General features: G+C 41.8%; 1 protein-coding gene across 2 annotated transcripts in view; it reads right to left on the bottom strand.

Annotated features, from left to right (window-relative positions):
• Positions 1-27,076, bottom strand: part of TRIM55 (tripartite motif containing 55) — a 54,597-nt gene that overhangs the window by 10,297 nt on the left and 17,224 nt on the right. The window contains exons 4-10 of one of the 2 annotated variants that reach the window (XM_059392864.1): positions 25,287-25,452; positions 23,389-23,484; positions 12,009-12,242; positions 11,641-11,663; positions 11,413-11,537; positions 9,675-9,922; positions 8,045-8,332 (exon numbers count right to left, since the gene is read on the bottom strand). In XM_059392864.1, the coding sequence (XP_059248847.1) occupies positions 8,045-8,332; positions 9,675-9,922; positions 11,413-11,537; positions 11,641-11,663; positions 12,009-12,242; positions 23,389-23,484; positions 25,287-25,452 (1,180 nt within the window). The remainder of the gene's footprint in view (positions 1-8,044; positions 8,333-9,674; positions 9,923-11,412; positions 11,538-11,640; positions 11,664-12,008; positions 12,243-23,388; positions 23,485-25,286; positions 25,453-27,076) is intronic. The other variant, XM_059392865.1, reaches the window with a different exon arrangement.

Here is a 27,076-nt window from a genome sequence, read left to right as displayed (position 1 = left end):
TTCCTTTCTTCCTCTTTCTTTTTTCTCCCTCCTTTCCCCTCCACCATTATCTCTCTCTGTCTCTCATGAAATGTTGTTTTTTTTTGTTTGGTTGGGTTTTTTTTTTTTTTCCTCTGGGAGCACCTTTGTAATCTCACAAGGTAATATTTATAGTGCCTGGACTGGGGACTAAGATGGTATGGACTGATTTTCCTTGGTGTCACTTGCCCACTGGCATTGACTTCCATACTTCCCTTTTGCTATTTTAAAGTAAAGAGCTCAAAGGTGTAGGGGACCAATGTGGTTCCTAGGTTCTGTGTCTGAACTCATGATATGCTAGATAGGAAGAATTTGGAAACACTTGAGACAGTTGAAAGGACCATGCACTTCTGCCTGACAATACTTGGGTTGGGAATCTCAGATCTTCTTAGCCAAGAAGGCAGCTTGGTGCTGGAAGTCTCTGGCCCATGATAGGGTAGCCTCTGTCAATAATGTGAAAACTGGTTTAGATAATACAAGGAGTGAATTAGGGCCTAAGTGTATCATGAAAATATACAGAGACATTTGCTTATACAGCTAATTACATCAGAACTAAAAATAGGGCACCACAGCCCAGTGACAACCAGTCATTGAATCATAAAGTTCAGCCTAGTCACTTAAAAGCATTAGATATGTTGGCTATTTCAGTTCCTGAAATGCTTGGCCCTGTACATTGCTAGGGGCAGAAGGGGAGACGGGATTGTTGGATTGGGGCTATGAGGCCTATTGCCAGACACTTGCTACACCTTAAGGATTGTCAGCATCATTCTCCCCTAGCCTCTCCCCACCTGCCTTCTAACTTTGCTAAGTTACTTTAAAAGATAGTATATGTGTATGAGGACCCTCATACCCATTAAAGCAGGCAGATGCACACGAAAAAGAGAGATAGAAAACAATTTTGTTTTGCTTAACACTTATCTTGGGATAAATTCTTCAAGACAATGGAACAATGCTAAATATAAATGCACCTAAACAGAGTTTCAAATGCATGAGGTAAAAGTAATAGAATTGTGAGGATAAATACACAAACCACCAGTTATAATCAGAGATCTCAAACTTCTTCTCTCAGCAATTGATAACACAAGTCAACAGAAAATCAGTAAGGATATTATAGACTTGAAAAACATTATCAATTAGGGTGCCTGGGTGGCTCAGTGGGTTAAGCCTCTGCTTTCGGCTCAGGTTATGATCTCAGGGTCCTGGGATCAAGCCCCAAATCGGGCTCTCTGCTCAGTGGGGAGCCTGCTTCCCCCTCTCTCTCTGCCTGCCTCTCTGCCTACTTGTGATCTCTTTCTCTCTGTCAAATGAATAAATTTTTTAAAAAATTCTTAAAAAAAAAAAAAAGAAAAACACTATCAATTAACTGACCTAGTTGACATATATAGAACACTCACTCAACAACAGAAAATACAATGTTTTCAAGTGCACATGGAAAATCCACCAAGGTTGATCATATTCTGGGCTATAAAACATATCTTAAATTTAAAAGGATTGAGAATATATAAAGAGTATTCTCTCTCCACAACAGAATCAAACCAGAAATCTAACAGAAGGATATCTGGAATATCTCCAAATATGTCGAAAATAAACACTACTCATCTAAATAACTCATAGGTCAAAGAACAAATCTCAAGGTAAATTAGAAAATATTCTGAATTTTAATTCATAAATTTCATTTATGAAAGTGAAAATACAACATACCAAATCTTGTGGGATGCAGTTAAAGCAGTAAGTAGAAGAAAATTTATAGCATTAATGCTTATATTAGAAAATAAGAAAGATTTCAAATCAATAATTCAAATTTTCACCCTAAGAATCTAGAAAGAGAAGTGAAAATTAAACCCAAAGTAAGCATAAGGATGAAAATAATAAGGAACAGAGATGAATGAAATAGAAAACTTGGAAAAAATGAGAGAGGGAAAACCAATAAAGCCAAATAAAACCAATAAATTAGAAGACTTATGTTACCTGATTTAGAGACTTCCGTAAAGCTATAATAATCAAGACAGTGCCGGTATTGGTAGAGAGACAAACATACAGATTAATGGTTCAAGGTAGAGAATCTACAAATAGACCTGAACACATATGGTCATTGGAATTTCTACAAAGTCATCAAGGTAATTCACTGGGGGAAGGTATTGGAACAAATAGTGTTGGAACAAATACCTATATGGAAAATAAGCAGACAAAAAAAAATCCTTGATCCTTTTCTCACAATACAAAAATTAACTTAAAATGATCTTAGATCTAATTTAAGAGTTGAAACTATAAAAATCCTAGAAGAAAATGAGATAAAATCCTTGTAATTTTTTGAGGTAAGCAAAGATTTCTTGAGACACAAAAACCACAAAGCATAAAGGAAAAAAAATGACAAATTGAACTTCATCAAAACTAAAAATGGTTGCTTTTCAAAATATACTTAAGGACATGAAAAGGCAAGCCACATACTAGGAGAAAATATTTGCAAAACATGTTTGATAAGGGAGTTTTATCCAAAATAACATAAAGAACTTTTACAACTCTCCAATAAGATAAACAGCCCAAAGAAATAGGGCAATTGTGAACAGATACTCCATCAAAGAAAATATCAAAATGGTTCAGAAGCACATGAAAACATGCTAAACATCAGTAGTCATTGGGGGAAATGCAAATTAAATGACATAAAATACACATCCATTAGAATGGCTAACACATAAAGAAGATTGACACTGTGCCCACGGGGATGCAGGGAAGGGATTAACTGAACTGCAAAGGCACATGAGAGCGCTTTGTAGACTGATGGAAATATTCTACATCTTAATTGTGTAGTAGCTATAGAAGGCTACATATTTGTCAAAACTGATTGAACTATAACACTTAGGTAGATTTTTAAGCCACATATTGCTCTTCTCTTCATTCATCTACTATTCTGAGATTAGCTCTACCGCGTACATTCTAAGAATTTGCTCTACTGGGCAGTGAGGTCTTTAAGTGCCCTCAGGTGGTCTTTAGAGTTGAGCCGTAATAGATTTTATGGAGTTTATGGCATCAAAAGGGGTAATTGCAGCTCTGTAAACATTCAGCTGAAAACGTGCCATGGAAGAGATTTGGGAGAGTTTGGGAAATGGACATTTATGGAAGAGCTTCAAGGCAGGACATATATTTTGAGAAATGCGATGGGTTGTCTATTTCACTGAGAAACTGTTACTATTGTCCGTTGGTGTACAGACTCAGGCCTGAGTTTGTAACCCTCCCAATGACATACTGAAACAATTTATAAAATTCTTAGTACTACATTTTTCACTCTCCACTGTGTAAATCAATGAATCTTTTTTTTTTTTTTTTTTTTTGTAGCTACTTCATCTTCCCTGTGAGAAAACTGAGGCTCAAAGAAAATAAATGCCCAGAGTTGGTGCAGAGAAGTGGGAGGACAGGAACTAAGTCCTTTTTATTAATTTCATAGATCCTTCCAGTGCCTAAGACAGAATTCCTACCCAACCTGTTTGTCTATATTCAGACTTGAAGAATGGAATGTGAAGAGTAGCTATTCTATTCTTCAACAAATGGCTATGATATGGTAAAGCTTCTAGGTTCTCTTATAACCGTAGCTTCATACTCTGGTGAAATATGTGAGATGGAGTTCTTATAGAGGCAGAAATTTGCGGAGATCATAGTCAATGATCAATGTCAAAGTCCCTATTTCCAAAGCAACTGACTCTCATTGGGGTGTGTGTGGGGGCTGGGGGGGGGGGGTGGGCAATGGGAGTTCCTCTGACCTTGAGGCAGCCAGCATGGTCCAGCTCAAGTATCAGCCAGAACAGCAGCCAACTTAATCCACCCAACAGGAAGACATTTCTCTGGAAATCCCTGTTCCCTGAACAGCTTCCTTTAAACACTTTGGACAAATCCTTCCACACAAGGCCACTAAACCTCTGTAGGGAGGGAGGAAGGGAAACAGGGAGGGTCTTTCATTGTTGCTGGTCCCACTTTGGAAAAATCTAACTGCCACATATATTCCCAATAAAATACTCAGTTGTCCATGAGTGTAGGTTGTGGGAATGGTCCTTGTCTTAACACTCAGGTGTAATTTGCATGTAAGTTGTATGAGAAGAGGAAGGGCAAAGGAGGGAAGCAGACTGGACTTGGAACTGGCCACAACAAGGCATGCCCAGGAGATGAGGCTCACAGAGACTGTTTTCCAAGGGCAGCTGACCCGCCTCTTTCCCACCTTATTACTGCCCTGTCCTCTAAGATTGACTAGGGTGTGATGTCACTTTTTCAAAATAAATGTAAACCTTAATACCTGAGGTGGATCAAATGTTATTTCATCCAAACTCTCTTTGCATTGACTGAACATACAACAGTTACGGCCTAGAAAGGTGGAAACTTAGAAGGCAATTTTGCAGCTAAAGACCAGTTCATGTCCAGGGGCATTCACGGGGTTTCCTGGGTGGAATAGAATGTTGCAGGATTCAAAGTGCCTCCTGCAGAAGAGTCTCTGTTCTGTGGGATTCAGTTTTGCCACAGGGATGAATCCAAACCTTGCTGAGAAATTTTTTTTTTCAAGAATGGGTTGTGGGGGGGAGGCAACAGTGTTCCTCTGAATCCCAGGTGGCCACTGGTGGAGACTGCTGATATGTGGTTTTTGCCACGACCAGTTTCTAACATATAATCTGCCTGTGCAATTGGGTGAAGAGAGAAAGTACAGGAAAAAGTGGAGATTGTATGGTATCAGAAATCACAGGCAGCAAAGGCAAGGGCGGGTTTCACTGTGTGAATGGATGCGAAGAAGGCACTCGGAAACAGAACATTTGCCTTCTTAAAAGCCTGAAAGGGACTGACGTGAGTTTATGGATCAGTCGGTGAGCCTGAAATGCTTGAGATTCTCAGGCAACCTTATTCCCTGACACATAGTAGAGAGAGGTAAGACCACCGGGGAATCGAGGAGAACTTTTGTGTCACATCCTCAGTGTCCACGGAAAGGCTAATAATAAAGCATGGAATTCCCATAAGCTAACCTTGCATTGGACAAATATTAATTTAGTGAGTCGGGTTCTGAAGTGGTGAAAATGAAGCAGGCCTGCAAAAATCCTCAGGGGCCAGGAATCTGATACTCGGGTGAGGTCTCTATTGATCTGTCCATATTCTTTGCAATGGTGAATGCCAATCACCCTACTCCAGGGCACTCCCAACTGTCTCACCCTCATCTGAGCAGACAGGCATGTGAATGTCAGGGTACATGACATGGGCTCAGTGGATGACAGGCAAGAAGCATGACTCTTCCCCCTGCAGCCTCAGAGAAGCATTACAAGAATATATGGCAACAAAACCCCAAACCTGAATTCTCAGAATATAAACTGAACTCTTCAGACAATTATTCAGATCCACAGTGATTCAGGATATTCCCGTAAAATATGGTGTTTTCTCTCTCCCTCATTTGCCCCATTGAGTCCATGGCCAACGCTTCTACCCACTGCTCTTCACCACAAATAATAAGCAGACTGTAAGGATGCTAGGAACACTCTAGGGTACACAGGTTTCTGGCTCACTATTGAACACCGGGGGCAGATCCTAGTCACCCATAGTTTCAGACATGACAGGGACCCATGGAGATCCTACCATCATTGCTGAACAGACAGCTAATGAGGCAGAAAGGAACTATGATGGGAGCTTCCAGAAGAGTCAATGTCACCCCAGGAAAAAGTCAATGAGCCAGAAATAGCTGAGGCCTTTCAGCACCAGTCACCCTGAATTGATTCTGAGCTACAGGCACAAGGAGCTGGGCCTCAGGTCCAACAGGGTCATTTACTCAAAAGAACATGAGGCTTGAATCTTTAAATATTTTTAAACTGATAATCTCACAAAGGCTGTTAAAGGAGTAAGATGTCAGTTCCCATGCAAATCTTACAGAAAAGACTTGGCTAGGAAAAGGAAAGGTTTTGGCTTTATGACTTTTCTTTGGTTCTCATTCTTTATGTCTGGTGGATGAATGTTGATCTTCTTGCTTTTTATTCATTCAGATCTCACCTGGCTGAGATCCCCCTGATGGTGCTGCACCCAGGGTATCTTTCTGTCAGAGATCTCCTCTCTCAGGAAAGACCATAAACTCTGAGGATTCAAAAAGGACTGAGAAGTCCCCCGGACCACCTGCCCACCAGTGCAAGGATTGCCTGAGTATCTTTGGCAAGGGTCATCCAGCCCCATCCTGGGTGCCTCTGGTGTAAGTGTATGAAATGTAGCTTCTTAATCTATGGAAACCGTATATATTCCTAAACTCATCCTCCCTGTACTTTAAGAGCAGTGAATCCTCACTACACTTTTGAAACTGGCCTCCACTCGTGGCTATTCTGGAGGATCCATTCTTAGTGGATTACTGAATAATTGCCCTCTGAGTCAGGATTCCCCTCCATGCAGGATTAGATAATGGAGCAATTCTCCTCAGGAAGGCACCTTGAGGTGTTTGCATTGTAGGGAGCTTAAAGCCATGAGTATTATCTAGAATTTCAATATTTTTCGATGGCTGAGCCTCAAAGTTGGGGAGAAATTGATCTGAGCCTATAGAGTAGGAACATTATGTAAGAAACTGCATGAGATGTTAGTGAAGGGAAAAGAAAATATTTCCTACCCATTAAAGTTAAAACCAAGCACTGAATCTGACGCCAGATGTAGTGAAGTATAAGAAAAGCCAAAAGTGCTAGGCAGATTACTAACTCCTGTGAGAAAACAAGAAGAAAGCTTCACTGATATTATCACAAATAATATTTTCAACATCATTTAGATGGATTTTGCATTTGGGTTTGGAGCCCTATTACATTCTCCTATTATGGGGTTTTGCACCACTGTTTTCAGAAAACAGCTCCTCCTGACTCAACTTCCACTAAATATGTAAGAAATTCAATTAACTTTCTAGAAATAAAGTTACCATAAATTTTCTAGAAAACTTTACATTCCATTTTTAACCGAAAAACTACCTCAAAATGTTTCCTTATACCAAACATTTATTTTTGTCATTTTTCATTTGTGAAAACAAATATATGACACAAAAACATGGTACTTTTCAGTTTTCCAAAAATAATTTCCCTTTATTACCTCATGAAATTAAGGTTCACTTGAGCAGATACAGTCAAGAAATAAGTAACTTTCTGATTTTTTGAAAAATGCTGTTTGTTGTTCATTATCACCTGATGACCCGGCGCATGGAACCAGGGAGTATTTATCTGACATCCCATGTCCGGGCAACATTCATGTCCGCACACCATTTAAGAATGTTCATAAGGATGGAACAACCATGAGCATTCTTCCTTGTGAAGAAATTATAGAATATTTCTTCTAGGGAGTCTTTGAGCCATGCAAACATCTAACCCATTGTAGGAAAAACATGGCCTTCAAAGTACATTATAAAAAGGAAAAAAATAAAAGGTATTAAGTAACCCTTAAAAAAAGCCTAATGTAGGAAAACCTGTGCTTTTCTGCTCCCAGCAGCTCATGTTTAGGAAGCTCTGGTTTAATCAAGCCAATACTATCTTTTTCTAGGCATAGCCAGCACACTCCCAGAATCCATGAGTCAATTAGAGGTTATTTTCCAGAGTGGACTTAAGAGCTCAGTTCAAACGTGCTCCTTCACGGTTGCTGGGAATGACACAAAAGCTTAGGATTAGTTTTTGGAAGCCCAGAGAGGACACAGAAAAGGCTGAGCAAGGGCAAGTGGCCTTGGCAAAGGGAAACCTGGGCCAGCAGCCAGGCACCACAGACAAAGCAGCTTCCGACTGCATGCGTCAGGGTCCGGTGTGCTTGGATCCCTTCCCCTGGGAAGCCAGGTGTGGGGTCACCTCACAGAGTTAAGTCAATCTGTTTTCCTTTTTGTTTTGCCAGACTTAAACAAACAAACAAACAAACAAGCCCAAATTGGAGGATGAGTTGTTTCTGCATTCTCCCCACAGCCAGGGTTTCTTTCTGCCCCTTGGGAAGCCCTTCTTTCTTGCTGTGACCCCAGCAGGACGGTAGGTGGCATGGGGGAGCATTCCAACACAAGAGCATCAACACTAACCTGAGAAGTAGCTGCAGGTGAACTAGTTTCCTTACCACTCACTGCTGCCCTCTCACTGGCTGCAGCTTCTGCCACTTCTGCCTTCTGCACATTCGAATCCTCAGAACCAGGAGGCCCTATGTGTCCCAGACTTTCGCTCCCTGAGGTGGAAGGTGGGTTGGTGGTGGCTTTCCGGGTTTGGCCTTTGTACCAACTAGGGTAAAACAAGGGATCCGCAGGGTCCGTTGCTGCAGGGACTGGAGTTTCAGACTCTGTGGTCTGCTGAGAGCCAGTGGGCACAACCTCCCCCTTAATTGGGGCAGATACATTCAAAAGTAAAAAAAGAGGAAGAAGAAGAAGAAGAAGAAAAAGCAGTCGGTTTTAGTTCCCTTTGGGTTTGAAAACAGTGAGCTGTCTGTGCAGTGCCTGATTTAACACATGTTCAACTTGATCCCACCCTCTGTGAGCACTCAGGGAAGGAGCGCTGCCAGGGCTCCTCTGTCTGGGCACCTTCACGTGCCCACTCTTGTTTTCTGTGCTTGTCCTTCACTAGATGGTAGGCTGAGACAGATAGCAGATGCCTGAAATGAAGGGTGCTTATAAAATATCTGATACAGAAGAAAGGTCGATCTGTTGGCCACGATCAATATTTTGACATTCCAGGTGGGCTCACCAAACCTCTTTTCTAAAATCCCAAATTGATCTTATTGATCAAATCCACCTCTCATTTAGTTACCACACCTCTTTCAAACTCAGGGCAATTGGTATACCCAGAATTTCAAGAGTCGAGGGACTGTAAATGATCTTTTAGCCTGGTTTCCTATGGAGACCGAACATAGAATGTAATTCTTTAATTCAGAGTTTCCCCTCTAACATTTTGTTTCTATCGATACTTTCAATCCACTATGAAAGCAGGTGCAAAACCAGGACACCTTTTTGATGAATCTACATTGCCCACAAACTCTGTAAGTCAAGACCTCTCTGCTGAAGGTGCCATGAAGTCAGCACAAAGGCTTGAAAACTGGACAGTGACATCTTAGAAACAAAGGGTCAGCCAATCAGATACAGGATTTGGGATGAATTATCTCCTAGGAAATCTCTATAACAGTTCTTTTAACATATAATCTCATGGAATGACAGATATATAGAAAATCAGATGTCATTTGTTTGCCCACTTACTGAAAGATGTGACAGGGATAGACAAGCATGACTTCTCTATTGATCATCTTTATTATCTACAGAAAATTCAAAGTTCTAAAGGTGTAGTCATTTTATTTCTCACCCTGTACCCCACAAATGGTTTCAGAGCAGACCCAATCTTCATGACTTTGGCTCTCTATGAACTAACATGTTACACACATAGCCCTCTCCTCTGCACACAAAATTTCCAAAGATTGCCTCAGATTTGAGGGTGCTATTGGTGGGAAAATTGAGTTAAACTCAGTCTCACCAACCAATGATAACAACGAACTGTTGAATCACTTAGTGGACTTTCCCCCCTGACTTTGTGACTGCTCTGAATTCTTTTGTCTTTCACATACAAATGTCTGACCTAAAGCTACTCTTTTCTTAAGGCAGAATCAATTGTTTCGGCTATTCAGCAAGGAGGCCCACCTGTGTGTCCTGTGGGAGGGAATTAGTGAATGGTTACCTGTGTCACTGGGACATCTGCAGTGGCTGGCAGGGCTGGAGGTGGCTCTGGGGAGAAAACTGGAAGTGCCCCTGTGGCAGCCTGGAGCTCTGAGGCCAGCTGAGAGGGCTCCAAGGCTTTCTCTGGACTTTCCTCTTCTCCTGATGACTCTGTTCGAGCATTTTCTACCTCTTCCACTTCTGCTTCTTCCCCTTCTCCTTCCGCTCCTTCTCCTCCTTCTTCTCCTTCTTCTTCTTCATCTTCATCTTCTGGTAAGGTAATGTGTTCTTAAAATCATTATAATTACCACTGCAGCTATGAAATCAATTAATGGCCAGTACTTAACAGCCCAGATTAAAGTTGGGCTAGGGAAATCTTCTCCATCAGACGCTGGACTATGGCCCAAATATGCCACATTCTAGTTAAATGTGGACAAGAGAAATGTGAAGATGGGCCCAACCATCTCCTTCCTCGTTGTTCCCCTTCTCAATACAAAGCGCAGTCCTTACTACTACTGTGAACTATGAACCTGACCCCCACTCCCAGAGCCTGGCCACATTTATACCATACTTTGTCACATCTGCAAGCTCCTGGAGGGCTGGGGCTGAGATTTTCACTTGTTTATCTGTGTCAGATTACATGGAAATACAACTCTCTTCCCTTTCTCAGAAAACATACAAAACCCTGTCTTGTTTTAATGTCTTACCTCCTCTGTTCAGTGAATGCTGACTTATGCCCAGTTAAAGCCATGACTCTTTTTCTAATGCACTGATCTTAATATTCCCTCGGGAAATATTAAGAAGAGATAACAATATTAAGTAATTTTTTTAAAAAAGATACATCCTGAAGACTTGCTTCTCAAGTTACATCTGGGGGGGCCTGGGTGGTTCAGTGGGTTAAAGCCTCTGCCTTCGGCTCAGGTCATGATCCCAGGGTCCTGGGATGGAGCCCTGCATCGGGCTTTCTCCTCAGCAGGGAGCCTGCTTCCCCCCTCTCTCTGCCTGCTTCTCTGCCTACTTGTGATCTCTATCTATCAAATAAATAAATAAAATCTTTTTAAAAAATAAATAAAGTTACATCTGTATACACTGATATAGATTCCTGGTTATTAGTGGTCTAGTCAAGGTGTCTTGTCATCTAGATGACCATGATGAATCAAGACCATCAATAACTTTGGTCAGTTCCAAGGTTATTTTCCTTTTTTCAATTATTTCAGGGGGACTAACTTCCAAGAGGGCAGTCTCTGGGCCAAATGGTAGAGATGCATTTATAACTCATGAAATACATCTGGTCACAGAGAGCCAGTTTTGTTTCCAGGTGTAACTTATTATTACTATTCTTGCCCTCTAAAGTCCGATTAAGTGGATGTGCTACAATATCTCTCCAAATGTCTTCTACATTTTATTTTTATCTCATCCTTAACCTTGCACTCGGTAACACTTCACAGCACTGTGGTTGACGCCTCGTGTAGGGTTGCTGTTGAGACATCATCATCACCATCAATTATTAAGTGTTTGACTGCTCAGAGTCAAATGCCCAAAAATGGCATTCTAATGGGCACTGTGCTGTGCAAAGTTAAACACTGTCAACCAACTATTGAATCTATAATGAAATAGAGTTTCACATTGGATTATGATCCTTGTATAATTGTCGACATCCATTCTGGAGGTGATCCTGAATCCCCTCTTTCTCCTGCTGAACCCAGCTGCAGCTCTCACACACCTGCAACTTTGGCCAAATGGTCACAAGAAAAACAAACCTCTGTAAAAATCAATTTCGCGGATGATTTTTTCTTCTCTATTGAGGTTGACTGTGAAGTGGTTCATGTTCTCATAACCATGTTCTATTTTCTCCATCTGAAATGCCTTCGATGCTTCAGAAATTCTGCAACAAAGACAAGTTGCCACTTTCTGTCACGGTCTAATGTTTGATAGCCTCGGGTAAAAATGAAAAGTATGCATTTTTCCATAAAATGAAAATTACTTACTTTTGTAACAGGGTTTTGGCATTCTGTGAAAGCAAACAAAAGACAGACCTACTTAAGTTCTTTTCATCAAAGACTTAATTCTTTCCTCTGCTGATTCTGAAAATCTCAGAGCTTAGTTTCTAAATGCTGTGAATAACTGCTGTTTTATACCAGAACCTTCTTATATTTAAGTGATGTCATGGTCCCTTAAATATATGCTTATGAAGTTGTTTAAACATATGGAGACATGAACACATAATGAGCTTATATTATAGTTGGTAAAATAACTCAAAATGAGATATACATAAAATAACAAAAATATGATGACACCTACTTCTCCAGCACCCACCTTCTTGATTAGTTTTATTAGGTACCAAAAGGAGACTTACCTGCAGAAACACTGCCATTTCTGGCTCATCCATGAACTGAATTCCTGATTCAACCAACTTTGACACATTTTCCAAATGATCAGAATACTTTTTGATCAGAGCACGGACATGTTCCAGTTTCTCCTCTTGGGTTCGTGTAATAACTTGGGTCATTTCATTTTTCCTCTCCTCCAGGATGCCATACAGGTAATCAAACTTTTCACAGAGTTCCTGTTTCTGTTTTCTGCAGCATTCCTGTTAGTTGGGTTAGCTCATGTTAGAAGGTGTTTGAAAGAGTGTCTATTTGGCAAAATCACCTGGAATGTTTTGGAGGATAAGAACATTTGCATATATAGGGTATTTTTTTCCCTTCAAGCTGTCCCTTAGAGATTCCCATTGTGTTGATACTTTGAAAATCTCATATTTATCAAATTTGATGCTTAGACAAACCCAAATCAACCAAATTGGCTAAATGGATCAATGGCTTTTTCATTATGTTCTTTATAAATGGAGAATTTCATAGAAATTAGGACACATTTTTAAAAAATTATATATTGATTAGATAGCTTATAGTGTTATATTTTGCCTTACAGTGAGTGTGTGTATATGTATGTGTGTGTAATGAAAACACCGTGATACTTCCTGGTTTGTACCCTTCAGTCTCTCTGCTCCACCTACACTACTCCTGTCCTAGTTTCAGTCCTCGAATGGAGATTCTGGTTCTTCCCACTTGGCCTCTACATCTGGAATTTATTCAGGCAAACCCATGGAGTTTTTCAAGCTCCAAATTCATTTTCCTGGAGTACATTTCCCTGGGGGTATAGTGCTTTTTCTCTGACTACTCATTTTCCAAAGAATAATATTTTAACTTCATAACAGACTTTCCAGCTTTTCCATTACCTGGTTCCAGCTTTCCTTCATAGTACTGTACTATTCTTCATCGCAATGCCCTGTATCCAGCAAAAACAAACCACTCACTTTCTTTGCTCATCGTTTCCCCTCTTTTTAGAATGCTCTTTCCCAGTTCACAGTTGCAAACTCTAAGTAATCCTTTTTTTTTTTTTTAAGATTTTATTTATTTATTTGACAGAGAGAGACACAGCAAGAGAGAGAACACAAGCAGGAGGAGTGAGAGAGGGAGAAGCCAGCTTCCTGCTGAGCAGAGAGCCCAATGCGTTCCTCTATCCCAAGACCCTGGGATCATGACCTGTGCCGAAGGCAGACACTTAAGGACTGAGCCACCCAGGTGCTCCAACTCTAAGTAATCTTAAAGACATTGTTGGAATACCAGTTCTTCCTAAAATGTTATTTGATCTCTATGACTGAATACCATCTTTTAGTTCTTCTGAAATCCCATAATATTTACCACCACTGGCATATACTTCTATCTACCTAGTCTTCTATTTATCCAGTACTGTCTAAAACAAGGAAATATTGGATCTGGCCTTTGAGTCCCCAAGAGAAAGAGAGAAAGGCTGTATGGGAGATTAGACTTGTGCATTTCCATTGTGTTGCTGAAACACCTCTAGTACCATTTAACTTCCTTCTCTTTGAGTCCATGTTAAATCATAATTAACTTTGCAGTTGGCCTGATCATTGGCCTTTTGGTTTTTCAAGCTCTAGTAAGCTTGGTATGTATATATGCCAATTTCCTTGGTCCTGACCATCTCTGGGTTCAGGACCTTTACAGCTGAGAACAGGCTTTGAGACACCAATGATCCAACATAGCTCTCCTGTCCAGTAGAGGCTTCTTGGGAATCCATCCAATTTATCTGATATCTCTGACCTTTCTGACCCTTATTACATTTTCTTTCATTTTAGTAAACACCGGTCTCTCTTGTGTGTCAAGTATCACTTTTTTCTTATACATGAGTTTCTTAAATATCTAAAGTATAGGCTCTTTAAGGATAGAATCTGGGTCTGCTTAGGACATATACCACTTTGGACAACAGATATTCAGTATATATCTGTTAAACAGGCTTTTTAAAACTGTTTCATTTTCCCCTAATTTCTCTACTATTCTTAGAGTAAGGGGAAAAATGGATAACCTAAACCAAATAGTTGATTATGAAAATACTCCAAAAATGTGCAGGAAATACACCTCACTCCACTGCTTCCCTTGGAACACAGTTAATTCTCATCATATTTTCTGGACAATAATAATGCATAAAGAAGGTAGGCTGAATAATTGAAATATGTTAAAGATTTATAGCGGGTTTTATGGAAGTTTATGGGTGCAAGACATTGAAAGGGAGCAGGGGTCGATGGCTCAAGAAGAGCTTCTTAGTGGAAGCGATGCCCACTTTGGCCATAAAAGATGAGCGGGAGTAGAGAAGGTGTGAGGAGGGGATGAAAATCCATAGAGTCTTGACAGTCGTCAAGGTAATAGGACAAGAGCCCACAAAGCGTGTCCAGACCTGGAAATCACTGGGCTTGCCAAATTTGCATCCATTTCCATCCATTTAGCTTGAGATCTGGACCATTATGAGGCCTCAGAACTGAAGCATGTTAGTACCTTCCCAATCGAACTTTCTTTCCCTGTAGTGCTTTCTGTTCAAGCTCACAGGAAACCTTGTGCTCACCGCATTCCCGAAATATGCCTCTTTGATGTTCAGAAGCACTACTGTTTACTGCAAATATTTGATGGTTTCTAGCTTATTTTTCTAAAAGAAGTTGTACACTTGAAACATATATAACAAATAGTAAGATGTGATACTGGTAGAATACTTTTGTTTCTGAAAAGTTTTCTTCCATATGATTTAATATGTGTGAGAACATTCAAGCTCACAAAACCCAAATTATTTATAATGAGAATGATGCGAAATCATGTGTCATGGCTAGTGTTTTATCTAGTGGTTTAAATGAAATAACCACTTTATTTTTACTTTATTTTCAATTCCAAGTATATTTTATTTCAATTGGGTTTTCTAGTAATTTTGACCATATTAATTTTAATACAATTACTATCATTTAATAGAAAATATTATTTACTTATTTACAGTATATCAAATGCTGCCTTATGCACAGTTCATGCTTGATTATTATTATTATAAAACTACATGCTGTATAAAACCCTTTTAATATTACCTGACACATTATGGGTACTATATCAGTGCTTACTAAACTTAGGTCTAATTATCCTTAATTTGAATTATTAAGTTGTGGAATTTTGAAGTTGCATGGAATATCAGAAGTAACCTGCTCCAGAGCAATCATTTCACTCATGTGGAAACTGAAGTCTAGCAGAGTTAAATCATTTTCTCAAACCATTCTGCCATTTATTGTTGGTGTCTGGCCTCAAGCCAAGGCTTTTGAACTTCTGGGTTGCAACTACTCCTACCATAACCTGCTGTGAGACACTTGAAAGAAATTTGAAAAAAATTTTATGTGAACTACTGTGAACCAAATATATGTCTTTTAACAAAGCGACTCCGCAGCAAGTAGGCTCTTAAAGAAATTTCAGATTGTTTCAGAATTATATTCATTAGTTAACTCCTTCAGCAAAACTCACTAATTACTATGTACCAAGCATTAGAAGATCTAAAAACCTGCCATGATTTTTTTAGTGTTCATGAGAAAGGTAGAAAAATGATCAGATTTTCTAACAAACAAACAAACAAAACTTTTTTTTCCTCTTGCTTAATGTGCCTTTAGTATAATTCTATGCAAAATATGAGTCAGAAAAATATGTTTCTAAAAAAGGAAAAATGTGCTTCTTTCTTGGAATTATGAAACTTGTACTTATAGACTTATAAATGAACCAAAGATGTTCAAGTTAACCTAATGTCAGATTCAAATGAGAAATATTCCATGAAATTAAAATTCTTTTATTTTTTTCATACTCTCCGATGTAGAAGCAATACATGAGAGACTAAGGTGGGTGCCTTTCTATCCTTCTGGACCACAAGACCTTCAAAGTGCTACAAAAGTCAGCTAACAACAAACACCTCAGCTTATCAACTCATCCTCTGAGGTAATTAAGGAACAAGTATATGTTACAGAAGAAAAATATTTTCTTAGAGGCCAGCTCACTAGTGATAGTAATTACTCTGAATTTCAGCACCTACTGTGCCTTTGTAAATATGGACCTGAAATGCTTTTAACAGTGACTTTCCAGTAACCTGAAAAATGGAATGGGAAAAATGTGGACTTCTGCTTCATCAAAATGTCTGCAGGTAGCATACTTTAAAGGATGATTGTTACCTGCAAAAGCATGATAGCAACCATCTTTCTCTGTTCTCCACAAAAACTTCCTCACCTCAAAGATTTTTTTTCCCCTTTTAACATTCTTTTGCATTTATTCCAGTTAAAAGGCTTGGTTTAAAAAAAAAAAAAAGCTTCAGTAAAAATTCTCGGCTGTGTACCTTCTCCTTACCCCCACTTCTCTGGATGGTAATTGAATCAAGATATATACTTTTTAAACTCTGAAATTTACTTTTTCAAATATTCTCCATTTTCTTCCTTTTGATATATGCAGTTCCTATGTCCTGTGTGTGTGTGTGTGTGTGTGTGTGTGTGTCAGGGGTGTACACGGGGTCCTGTGTGAGAGTGTTTAGCGACTGAAGTAATTTCCATCACAAAGGCACTAGGTATTTGCCTCCAAGTATTTTCTGATGTGTAACCCCCACTGGAACATGACCTACCTCCTGGGTCTGCCAAGACACTTAGAAGAACCAAAAGAAGTTGTCTGCAATCTTTGAATGAAAATAAGATTCACCTCTTCTCTAAGGTGAACCCAGTAGGGATGCAATATACCAAAAAGGGTTGACTTTATAAAGGGAAAACTGTGGTAAAATGGCAAAATGATGACAGGTGGAATATCTGTTTCCAACCAATGTCATAAAATCCGGCTAAAAAGAAAAAAGACCAAGTAATCATTTGGCCATTTCCTTGGACGTGAGTAGGTAACCTTTAATATTTATCCAAAACCCATTGTTTAGCTGTTGCTTTCACAGAAATGTTAAAACTGATAGACTCAGGGCACCTGGGTGGCTCAGGGGGTTAAGCTGCTGCCTTTGGCTCAGGTCAGGATCTCAGGGTCCTGGGATGGAGCCCTGCATCAGGCTCTCTGCTCAGCAGGGAGCCTGCTTCCACCTCTCTCTGCCTACTTGTTCTCTCTCTCTGCCAAATAAATAAATAAATAAATAATCTTAAAAAAACAAAAACAACTGACAGACTCTAATTTTGAGCCTTCTTTATATTTTAGTGATGATAAGATACAAGATATGCAGCTGCAGAAAGAAGCATTCCAAGGAAAAAAATCAACTACACTCTTCTACTAAAGAGTATGGAACTCGCCGCTCAACGAACCATCATTCCGTTGTTTTTAATGGCCGGATTTTCAGGGGCTCACCGTCTCCCCCAAAACTTATTGGTTTTATGGTCTAACTCCCCTCCTAGAACAAAACCTTCCTGGGAGCAGTAAACTTGTCTGTTTAGTTCATCACTACTTCACAGCATTATGTGTGCAGAATATGGCAGAGTGGGCACACATGAGAAAGACTGTCTGAATGGTGGAGTGATTGAAATATGACTTGTCTCTAGAGAGATATTCAGTCCTTAAAAGTTTCTGTACTCCAAGGCTCTGCTTCATTCAGTACTCAAAGGAAGATAGCAAAAAACAGCCGTGCGACCGGAAGGAAGCTTCTTAGCCTTAGGGTGGTTTTCTTATCCCTGCTATAAGGGGTGGGATTGGGTGATTGCCAAGGTCTCTTCTGACTCTATAGTTTCAGACTCAACGACTTGAGGTAAATGTAGAGATACTCTGGTCTTCAGTCTCTAAAATGTTTCCACTCCTGGCAAATTTCAGGGTGGTCATCTCCAGCATGAAGACATAAATCCTATCTCTTGGCCCTGCAATGTCAGTCCCAGTTTGGGAATGTGCCAGGGCTATGACAGGAAAACCTAAGACAGTTGGAACCACTGCTCTTACCATGTAAGGAACACGCCTCTGGGACCAAAATAGAGCTACAGATAAGCTCTTCGCCCCACCACTTGTCACTGAGCAACTGGCTCTAGCCGGCTCATTCACAGACCCAACACATTCCTTTACCACTCATCTACACCCACACTTGTTTGGTGCAGCAGCTCTGGGTCTGGGAGGGCACACTCAGCTTCATTTGAAATACAGGACTTCAGAATTCCCTTCATTAAGCCCAGTAGGGTTTTCTGTCCCCAACACCCCCAAAAGAAGGGGAAAAAAGCAGGCAGCAGGTTAATAACACTAAAGAAAGGACTATCTTAAGGTAGGAATAGTCTCCTGAGGAAATCAGCTGACCCTTTGCTCCTAAGGTCTCTATTCCTAGCACCTGGGAGAAGTCCCATGAGTGCAGAGTAGGATGAGTGGCTGGGTCTCTGCTGGGCTACACTAGAGAAGACAAATGAGGAGAACATGTTCCTTCCAGGCACATGAGCCGGAGTTCAGCCCCTCTCCTGTCTGCGGGGTGGCTTGTGCAGTGCTCAGTGAAGCAACTCTACCCAGGGACCATAGGGCTTGGGAGTCTCAAATTCATGCTGTTTTCTACTGTGACCATGTTGCCACCCACTTCGTGTTAGAAGAACAATTATGTTCTAATTCATGGGATCGCTAAAGCTTACTCCTGGGGTGTCTGTCCAGACCATCTAGAAGCTCCTTGAGTAAACTCTGTAAAGCAGAGAGCCCTGTACCCCTCTGGCTCAGTGAAAGCCACAAGAGCACGGTGAGATGAGCAGTTCTTTAATTTGCTCCTGTCTGCAGTGGAGAGTCAACGCGTTTCCCAGAAGAGCCTTAGCCTCCCTTTCCCAATATTTTAAGTTACCTCCAAGCCTCTTAGATCAAGAATAGGGCCACTATCTTCTACTGTTCATGTTCAGTTTTTCTGTCTGAAAGGGGTTGCTTACTTAGCTCCACATCACAATCGACCAAGACCCTCATAGTCTTATTCTGACACCATTTAAAAGATGATCCCAATGCCCCAGTGGTTCAAACAATTATTAGCATCATTACCCTAAGTGTGTTCTTTTCAAGCTAACTGCGAAAACAATAGGAGGTAACTTAATCAAGGCCCTGGCCTGTGCCTCTTACCCCAACTTAGACGTCACAATAACACCATGAAGAACGTATTTCTAACCCCACTAGACCAGTGAGTTAGTTGAGGGACAAAGGGCTTAAGCCACTTCCAAAGGTCATATAGTTAAATGACTGCTAAAATTCAAATTCTGAAGCCTGGTCTTTTAAGTCTATGTTCTATTGCCTTTAAAATGTTGCCTTAAGACGCCTGGGTGGCTCAATTGGTTAAGCAGCTGCCTTCGGCTCAGGTCATGATCCCGGCGTCCTGGGATCGAGTCCCACATCGGGCTCCTTGCTCCGCAGGGAGCCTGCTTCTCCCTCTGACTCTGCCTTCCACTCTGTCTGCCTGTGCTCGCTCTCGCTCGCTCTCTCTCTGACAAATAAATAAATAAAATCTTTAAAAAAAAATTAAAAAAAATTTTTAAAAATGTTGCCTTAAAAATTCTGGCATGCTTATTAAAATGATTCTTATATTTGGACTTCATATTTGTAACTGCATGGACAAGGTCCCAAAAGCTATTTGGGTAAAATTATTGTTTTGGAAGTATAATAGATTTGTTTTCATTGCAAAAATCATTGGAGAATCTTATTAAAGTTGTCATTTTTCAGATAATGGAAATGCTCAAGGTCAAATATTTATTATGCAACTTGTAGCTGTTTTCTTTAGACATGCATCCATACAAAGCAGGATTATTTCTATGCCCGCCTGCCTGCCTCACGAGGCTAGTATTAATATCCTACTCTCTTGGGTGTCCAGTGACATAGGATAAGTGCCCTTTGTAAAGACTGTAAGACGGAGGTTATGATTTCTAGGGACGAGGAAGGAAAGCCAAGCACATTTTTCTGGAAGCAAGAGAGCTCTGAAGGCAGTGTGCTTGTCTACTCCAACCAGCAGCCCTCTAAGTCAAAGCCTGTTCCAGAACATTTCCTGGCCTGGAAAGGCAGGTGTGGCTCCAGATCATGGTGGGCTTGTCTAGAACAGTCTAGAAGGCCCTCCAACAACCTGAACTAGAGAGCTCTGGGAATGTCTCAGGCTGAGCCACATTCAGCCAGGTTAGCCACATTCAGCTAAAAAGACTGTAGGCTCCTTTATACACTGCCAGCCCACAACAATGAGAAAAAAAATGCCACTCCTCCTTTTGACACAGTTCAGACTGGCCTTCCGTGACTACAGTCCTTCTCAAAGCCATTCAGAATCATTGTAAACCCACATCAACTGCATACATTATTTTTAAAGGGTAATAAGAAGTCCATAGTGTGATTTAGCCTAAGCTCAACAGCTCCCCAGGGCTGGTCCTGGGCCGGGTGCCTGGCCAGACCAGCCCTGCAAGACATTACATGATCAGGGACAAAATTAGACATGGGTGAGGGATGGACACTCTTACCAAAGGGCAGGTGTCAGGGTCCCGAGTGGGAAGAGGCGAGGTAATTAGGGAAGGATAGTGCCCACCCAGGGACTACTCCATTTCCCATCCCTAAGGGGTTCTTTGCCAATCAGAAGAGAGAATTCTTTAACAACAGCTCCCCACCCCCTGGCCAAAAGCCACTCCTGGCTTCCCAGAAAATGTTTCCAGGCAGGTGGTGAGCAAAGCCAGGCAGGAAAATAACCACCCCAGGGAAGATGGGAGAACAGGAGCTCTGTGACCTGAACTCCGGAGCAGATTTCACCTGCTCTGTAAAGTAGGACCATTTCACTCCAAGCCAAGAACCCGTGGTGCTTCACGACATGCTGCCTTGAAGGCTGGCACACACAAAGGGAGCCTCTGGTTTTTTACCACTGATATGGTCCTGACTCTATGGAGATCATCTCGAGGTTTAGAGGTGCACCCTGTGGCCATTAGCAGCAGGGTCTCTGCCCTCTGGCCTCTTCAAATGGAGGATATTTGCATCAGGTAGGGATCATAAAATCAGAGACCCCCATGGGGCTCTGAGCCAATACCTACATCTTCAGATAAGCCACCAAACTGATCTGAAAGGACTGTGCTTATCTGAAACACATTCATTCATCCTTTATTTTATTGGTTATTAAAAATGTCAGGCTCACTTTAGAAAAATGTGTAATATAGGAATATATAAGGAAGGCAGTAGACCCACCGTTCACTGCTCCTAACCTTTTGGTTTGGTGGTTTTCTCCCCCTATAAATGTATATGAGGGTTATTTATGAATATATACATTCTATACAGTTTTATTTCCTTAAGATCTCAGAAGTAAAATAAATAGGTAAAAGGGATGGACACATTTATGGCTCTTGCCAATTTACAGCTTCATCAGAAAGCTCTACAGGAAACCGTATACTCCTCTATTTAACCTGTGAAAATACTTGTAAAGGTGTGTCATGTTTGATGAATGCTTTTATCAGAAATAAGAGGAATCCTAACCCTGACCTCCACTGGCAGGAGGTTCCTCCTGATATCTGCACTAAATCCCTTCTGCCGACTTAACTTCAAACCTGTTCCTTCTTGTCTTGTTCTCAATGAAAGAAAAAGCAGCTGCTTCCTCTTGTCCCCCTGACTGGCCTCCAGGAAGAAAAACAGTTGTCAAATTTTTCCTCGCCCTTTCAGTGTCCTCTGAGACTGGCTAAATGGAGCCGGAGTTGTTTGCTCAAGGCCAAAGGTGACCCACAGAGCTTTTCTCCTGTTTGTGTACCGCAGCCTCTACGTCCTGGACGGAGGTCTCTGATGAAGGCCTGACCAGAGATGAGTATAGAGATTACCTCACCCGCCCACAATCAACATGCTCCTATTTATACACTGAACACTCAACACGGTACCACACTGGAGTGCTGATTCATGGCTTACTGATTCAGTTGTATTGGCCCCTTACTGTAAGTAAGCAAAAAGAGAAGAGTTTATAATGTCCACCAAGAGAAAACTTTTCTTCTATGAATGGATCTCAGATTTATCATGTTCTTTTCAGGAATATGAACATGGAGAAGAGAGGACATTGATTTTAATGATGTGTAAATCTAAAATGAGATGATTATGGCCAGTCTCTTGAAATCATCCTCTAGGAACCGCCTTGGGCTTTTGATAGAATTTGCCTTTCTAATGATAACATAATGAAAATGGGGTACTTACCAGGCATTCGCCATGTTCGAGGCACTGCGGTAAGCATTTTGTTTATGCTTAATTTCCCACAGTAACTCTATAAAAGGGGTACTACGTCTCATTTTTACAGAGGAGAATGAGGGATTGAATGTACATGAGAATGGATCTTAAAACCCGATGCTTAGTTTAAAAAAAGTAATATGCAGAATGAGAAATATAGCACAATACCATTTATAAAAGTAAAAGGCATGGATATAAAATGATAAAGATTTTATAAGAGTAGGTAAACAGAACACCAAACATATTAGAGTGGTTATTTACAGAGAAGAGAGTGGGAAATGGGGATGAAAGGAAATAAATAGATAATGAGAGAAGCCTTGTCCACAGCAAAAACAACAATGCCTCAACATTGCACCTGAGGCCCAAGTGAAAAAAACGAGTAACCCCAAAACTTAAAGCAGGGAGATGGCAATAAATGGCTCCTGGTTACAGATCCAAAGAGCTGCACACATCCAGGTCTTGCTCTAGCCCTCTGGGCCGCCCGGCTTCACTAGTCTGTGAATCTTTAGTTCTTGATAACATACTTGCCACATAGCTAAATCTCTGAGGCTTCAGAATTCTGCCTTCAGCAATTACGCACCTTATATTGGATCTTGGGTGGATCCAATATAAGGGTGGATTCGAAGTATTTCTTATAGGTCAGACTTAAGTGTGAGTTATGCAGCCAGCCATTCACGCATGTGTTCGAGTTTGTACTGAGTGTTTCTTATGTCCGAGGCACTGGGCCAGGCAGAGGGCAGGGATGGGTGAGCCAGAACTCTGGTCTCAGTGAGCTCCCAGCTACCGAATCATTTTCTAACCACAGTCAGACACATCTGTCTCCTCCTGCTGGCCCACTCTGTGGCCCTGCTGTTGGAGCACAGATAGGTAGCTCAAACCTACATGGGATTTTCCAAAGCACTAACTAGTGTGTCGTAGGACCGTTTGGATTTCCACCAAAAAAACCGTCCATGGTGGACAACACTCTTTTGCATTATTGGGAATTGATTTTTCCTGTAGCTCATCTTTCCAAATGGGCTGACCAAGAAAGAGCAACAAATGTCACAATCATACTAGTAAATGTGGCAAAATCTGCCTTGTTGACTCATGTGGTAACTTTTCTTCATGAGCCAGGAGAGTATTGGAGAGACCTATGAGGAAGGAGGTCATTCTGTATGGAAAGCTTGGGTGGCATGAGGGGGCCACAACCCCCCCACCCCAGGAGTTCAGGATTTGTTTATATTTGGTTGGAGTTGCTTGACCTACCTCAATAGTTTTACAGGTGTCCTCCAGCTGACTGATCACTCCCTGGACTCGGTCATTGCTTCCCACGAGGACAGCGATGCCATCACTGAGCTCAGACTAATGAAGGGAAGAGAGGCATGCAAGATTTTAGGAGTTTTCTAGTCAGTACTGATTGCAGATAAATCACAGCATTGTCTTCAGGGATTCCTAATGCAGGGTCCATCGAACCCCTTAGGAGTAATAGTGACAGGCTCAGAAGGCCGGACAACCTCCTGATCTTGTAACTAAACTTCCGTATGCGTGTGTATACAAGTGCATTGTCTGAAAGAGGTCTCATAGTTGTCACCAGATTCTTAATGGAGACTGTGACCCTGCTAAAAAAAAATGATAAACCCTGAATTATGGACTATAGAGAGAACATATTATGCACCTTCTATGTGTTAGGTGCATAAGTACATATAGACAAGACTCAGTCATTACAAACTTGAAGCTGAAACATTTGACGGCTCTAGGGCAGAATTTTCAACTTGAAATTCCTCTCCTCTTTTGACTCAAAGAGATGCCACTGTTTGTACTCAGCCCTTTCCTAGATCGGCTATGGACCACCAGGCAGCACTGAGTGGGGACTTAGGACACACACCCGCTTGGTCCAACTCTGCCTTTAATTTCTTTACAATGTTGGGCAAAGTTGTAATCAATTTGGACCCTAATTTTCTCAGATATAAAGTGAGAAAACTGAACCTCAACTGCGGTTATAAAACATTTTAAAGCCTCGGGGCACTTTCTTCAAAACGAAGCTAATATGGAATTCCAATTTCTAAAAGTGAAGCTGCTTTGCCCAAACAGGAGCAGGTGGAAGTCCTGCCAGCCTGTCCTTCTGTCCATCCCACATGAGTTTCTAGGGCTCTGAGGGAAACAAGAACTGTTTGGTTCTAACATACCATGACTTGAGTGGGTTGGGCGGGTGTGGAAGGAAAAAGGGGAAGTAAATCATTAAATAGATGGAAAAATAAATAAATATTACAGATATCTTGCTAAATCCTGTTTCTTTAGCTGCTAGTACTCACTGGTGACTGGTATTGTCCGCAAGATTGGCTTTCAGGTTTGATTCCAACTCTGATCCTCACACGTAAAGCGCTGACCAAATGTGGGCTCTGTGATGCTTCACAGAAAGAAGCCAGCTATGGAGCCCCTCAAGGTCTAGGTGTGGGAGCAGCTCATCTCTCTGAGCACATCACTGGCTGTTTATTTGCATTAACTGGGCACATTGCTACTTGCCAATGGATGAAACCAAGTTGGCAGGTCAGTGATAAGCTGGGGGACAAACTATTGTTGGTCACAGTGAGAGCGCCTGAGGCTAAGGCCCTGGGGTGGGGGCAAGTGCCAAACGGTAGGGTGGGGGGGAGAGGAGGGTCTTTCAGCAACTGGCCTTGGGGCAAAGGGCAGGAGGCCAGCCTGACCCAGCCTTGAAGCTTAATACAGTAGGAGTGGGGGAGAGAAGGCCTGGGAGGGGTGTGGCAAACAGAACGTTTTGTTAGCAAATGAAGAAACGTTTCTGTGCCCGGAGTGAAAAGTTAACCTTTTCATATCTAGAGTCTGATTTTCAAATAGCTCAGACCAGGGGCCAGCACACTGCTTGTCTTCAGTGGTGCCTCCGAGGTGCCCAAAAAACCGCAACCCTTACCCTCTGTGCATCTTTCTGACCCTTGGCACCCCTTCCTTCTCTAGCAGTCCCCTTCCTTTCCAGGGGATCTAGCCAGTGGCCACGTGCCACCGGCACTGCACCCCTTCGCGCTCCACCCTCTGCGCCTCTGGGCCTTAGGACTGCGTGACTTGGGCCGGTCCCCTTCAGCAAAGGGAGCCAATCCTGCAGGTCCTGGGAAGGGGCTGCAAAGGAGGAGCTGTGGGGGCTCTGTTACCTTCTGCCTCTGGAACACGTGAGTTAGGGGTGCCACCTGGCAATCCTTGTGTGCTCCGAAGACCTTGCACAGAGAGCAGGTGGGCACCTCACAGTTCAGACAGTAGATGTTGATGCGTTCCTCCTCATGCTCCTCACACATGGGCTGGTCGGACTTCTTTTCTGGTCTGGGAGGAGGTAGGCAGATGCACGTGTTAGCTCCCATTGGGGCAGAGCAGAGAGGGGTGATTAGCATTGCTATTCCAGAAAACTCCCGTGGTACCCTTCTTGTGCCCAGAGCCCTCCAAATTTAGTTGCCCTGTGGGCTTGGCAGTGGCATGTTGCTAGATTTCTAACAACCAGCCTGAGGGAGGGGAGGACACAGATACTCTGACCTGTAGCATTTGACAATTTCTGTGGTGAGTGTTCCTATCGTGGATGATTTCAAGTTATTGAAGGTTTAAAACACGTGAGTGGAATTCCTGAAAGCTGGACAGCAGGCTTTTGTGTTCAAAGTGTGCTCCACACACACTCAAAAGTCTCTTGAGATACTTTCCAGTTATGGGTAAAGAAGAAGTGGCTGAAACTCTTAAGTCTCAAATTTACCCCCAGGTTTGCAGAGCCTCTAGATCCCAACTCTCCAGCTTCTGGCAAACACCTTTCCCACCACAAGGAGGAGGGGAGTAGGCTGAATTATTCTCTGATTATTAGTCTGGACACTGGTGAGAAGAAGCTCTGTGTAAGAAGGAAAATGTCAACAGGTGCTTCATTAATTTGTCTGGGTCTCTTTCTGTCATTCAGAAAATGACATACAAATAACTGATTAAGATCAAGAGTGGTTAGTATGTGCTCAGTGAAGGTGAACAGTTCTCGAAGCAATAAGAAAATGCAAAATGCTGTTCTGGGACATGGTGGTAACTTTAGACGTAAGGTTCTCACAGATAATCCCCAAGTTTCCGTTTTCCCAACAGTTCAGCACCCACCAAGACTTTTCAGAACTGCAACAGGTAATAATGGAGCATTGGATTTGTGTGTGTTAGTGAGAAGATGACCAAGCAATGAAGAACGAAAGCATGGAACGGGAGAGACAAGTCATTGCTATTTAAGAACAACCTGTTAGGGGCGCCTGGTGGCTCAGTAGGTTAAAGCCTCTGCCTTTGGTTCAGGTCATGATCCCAGAGTCCTGGGGATCGAGCCCCGCATCAAGCCCCGCATCGAGCCCCGCATCGAGCCCCGCATCGAGCCCTGCATCAAGCCCTGCATCAAGCCCTGCATCGGGCTCTCTGCTCAGCAGGGAACCTGCTTCCCTTCCTCTCTCTCTGCCTGCCTTTCTGCCTACTTGTGATCTCTGTCAAATAAGTAAGTAAAATCGTTAAAAAAAAAAAATTCTATTAAGAACAACCTGTTAGCTGTAGAATCACCCAGAACGGCCCAAGTTCACAGCACAGGGTAGGGCCCTGTATGTTCCCCTAACAATCAGCGTGCCTTATGTATTATGATCAAGATCAAAATTATGCCAAGTCATGGTGTTCTAGGCCCTCTCTGGAGAGCATCGTGAGAGATGTGAGTGTAGCCTACTTCTGCAAAAACCTGGAATTCTTACATATCCTATCTACGGACCAAGGTTGTTAATAGTTTTCAGAGGTGCCTGAAAAATGTAAATACAAGTCCATAGCCTTTCCTCACATTCCCAAACACATAGTTATTTAAAAGCATGGTTATTTAAAAGATTTGGGACTGAGTTTTTCTATTGTTATCAAGATCCACTTTTTTAAAACTGTAGGTTTTCATGGGCCAAGACATTGATTTTTA

The sequence above is a fragment of the Mustela nigripes genome, chromosome 3 (genome assembly GCF_022355385.1).
Source record: "Mustela nigripes isolate SB6536 chromosome 3, MUSNIG.SB6536, whole genome shotgun sequence".
Classification (NCBI taxonomy): Eukaryota; Metazoa; Chordata; class Mammalia; order Carnivora; family Mustelidae; genus Mustela; species Mustela nigripes.
This window is presented reverse-complemented; position numbering and strand designations above follow the sequence as displayed.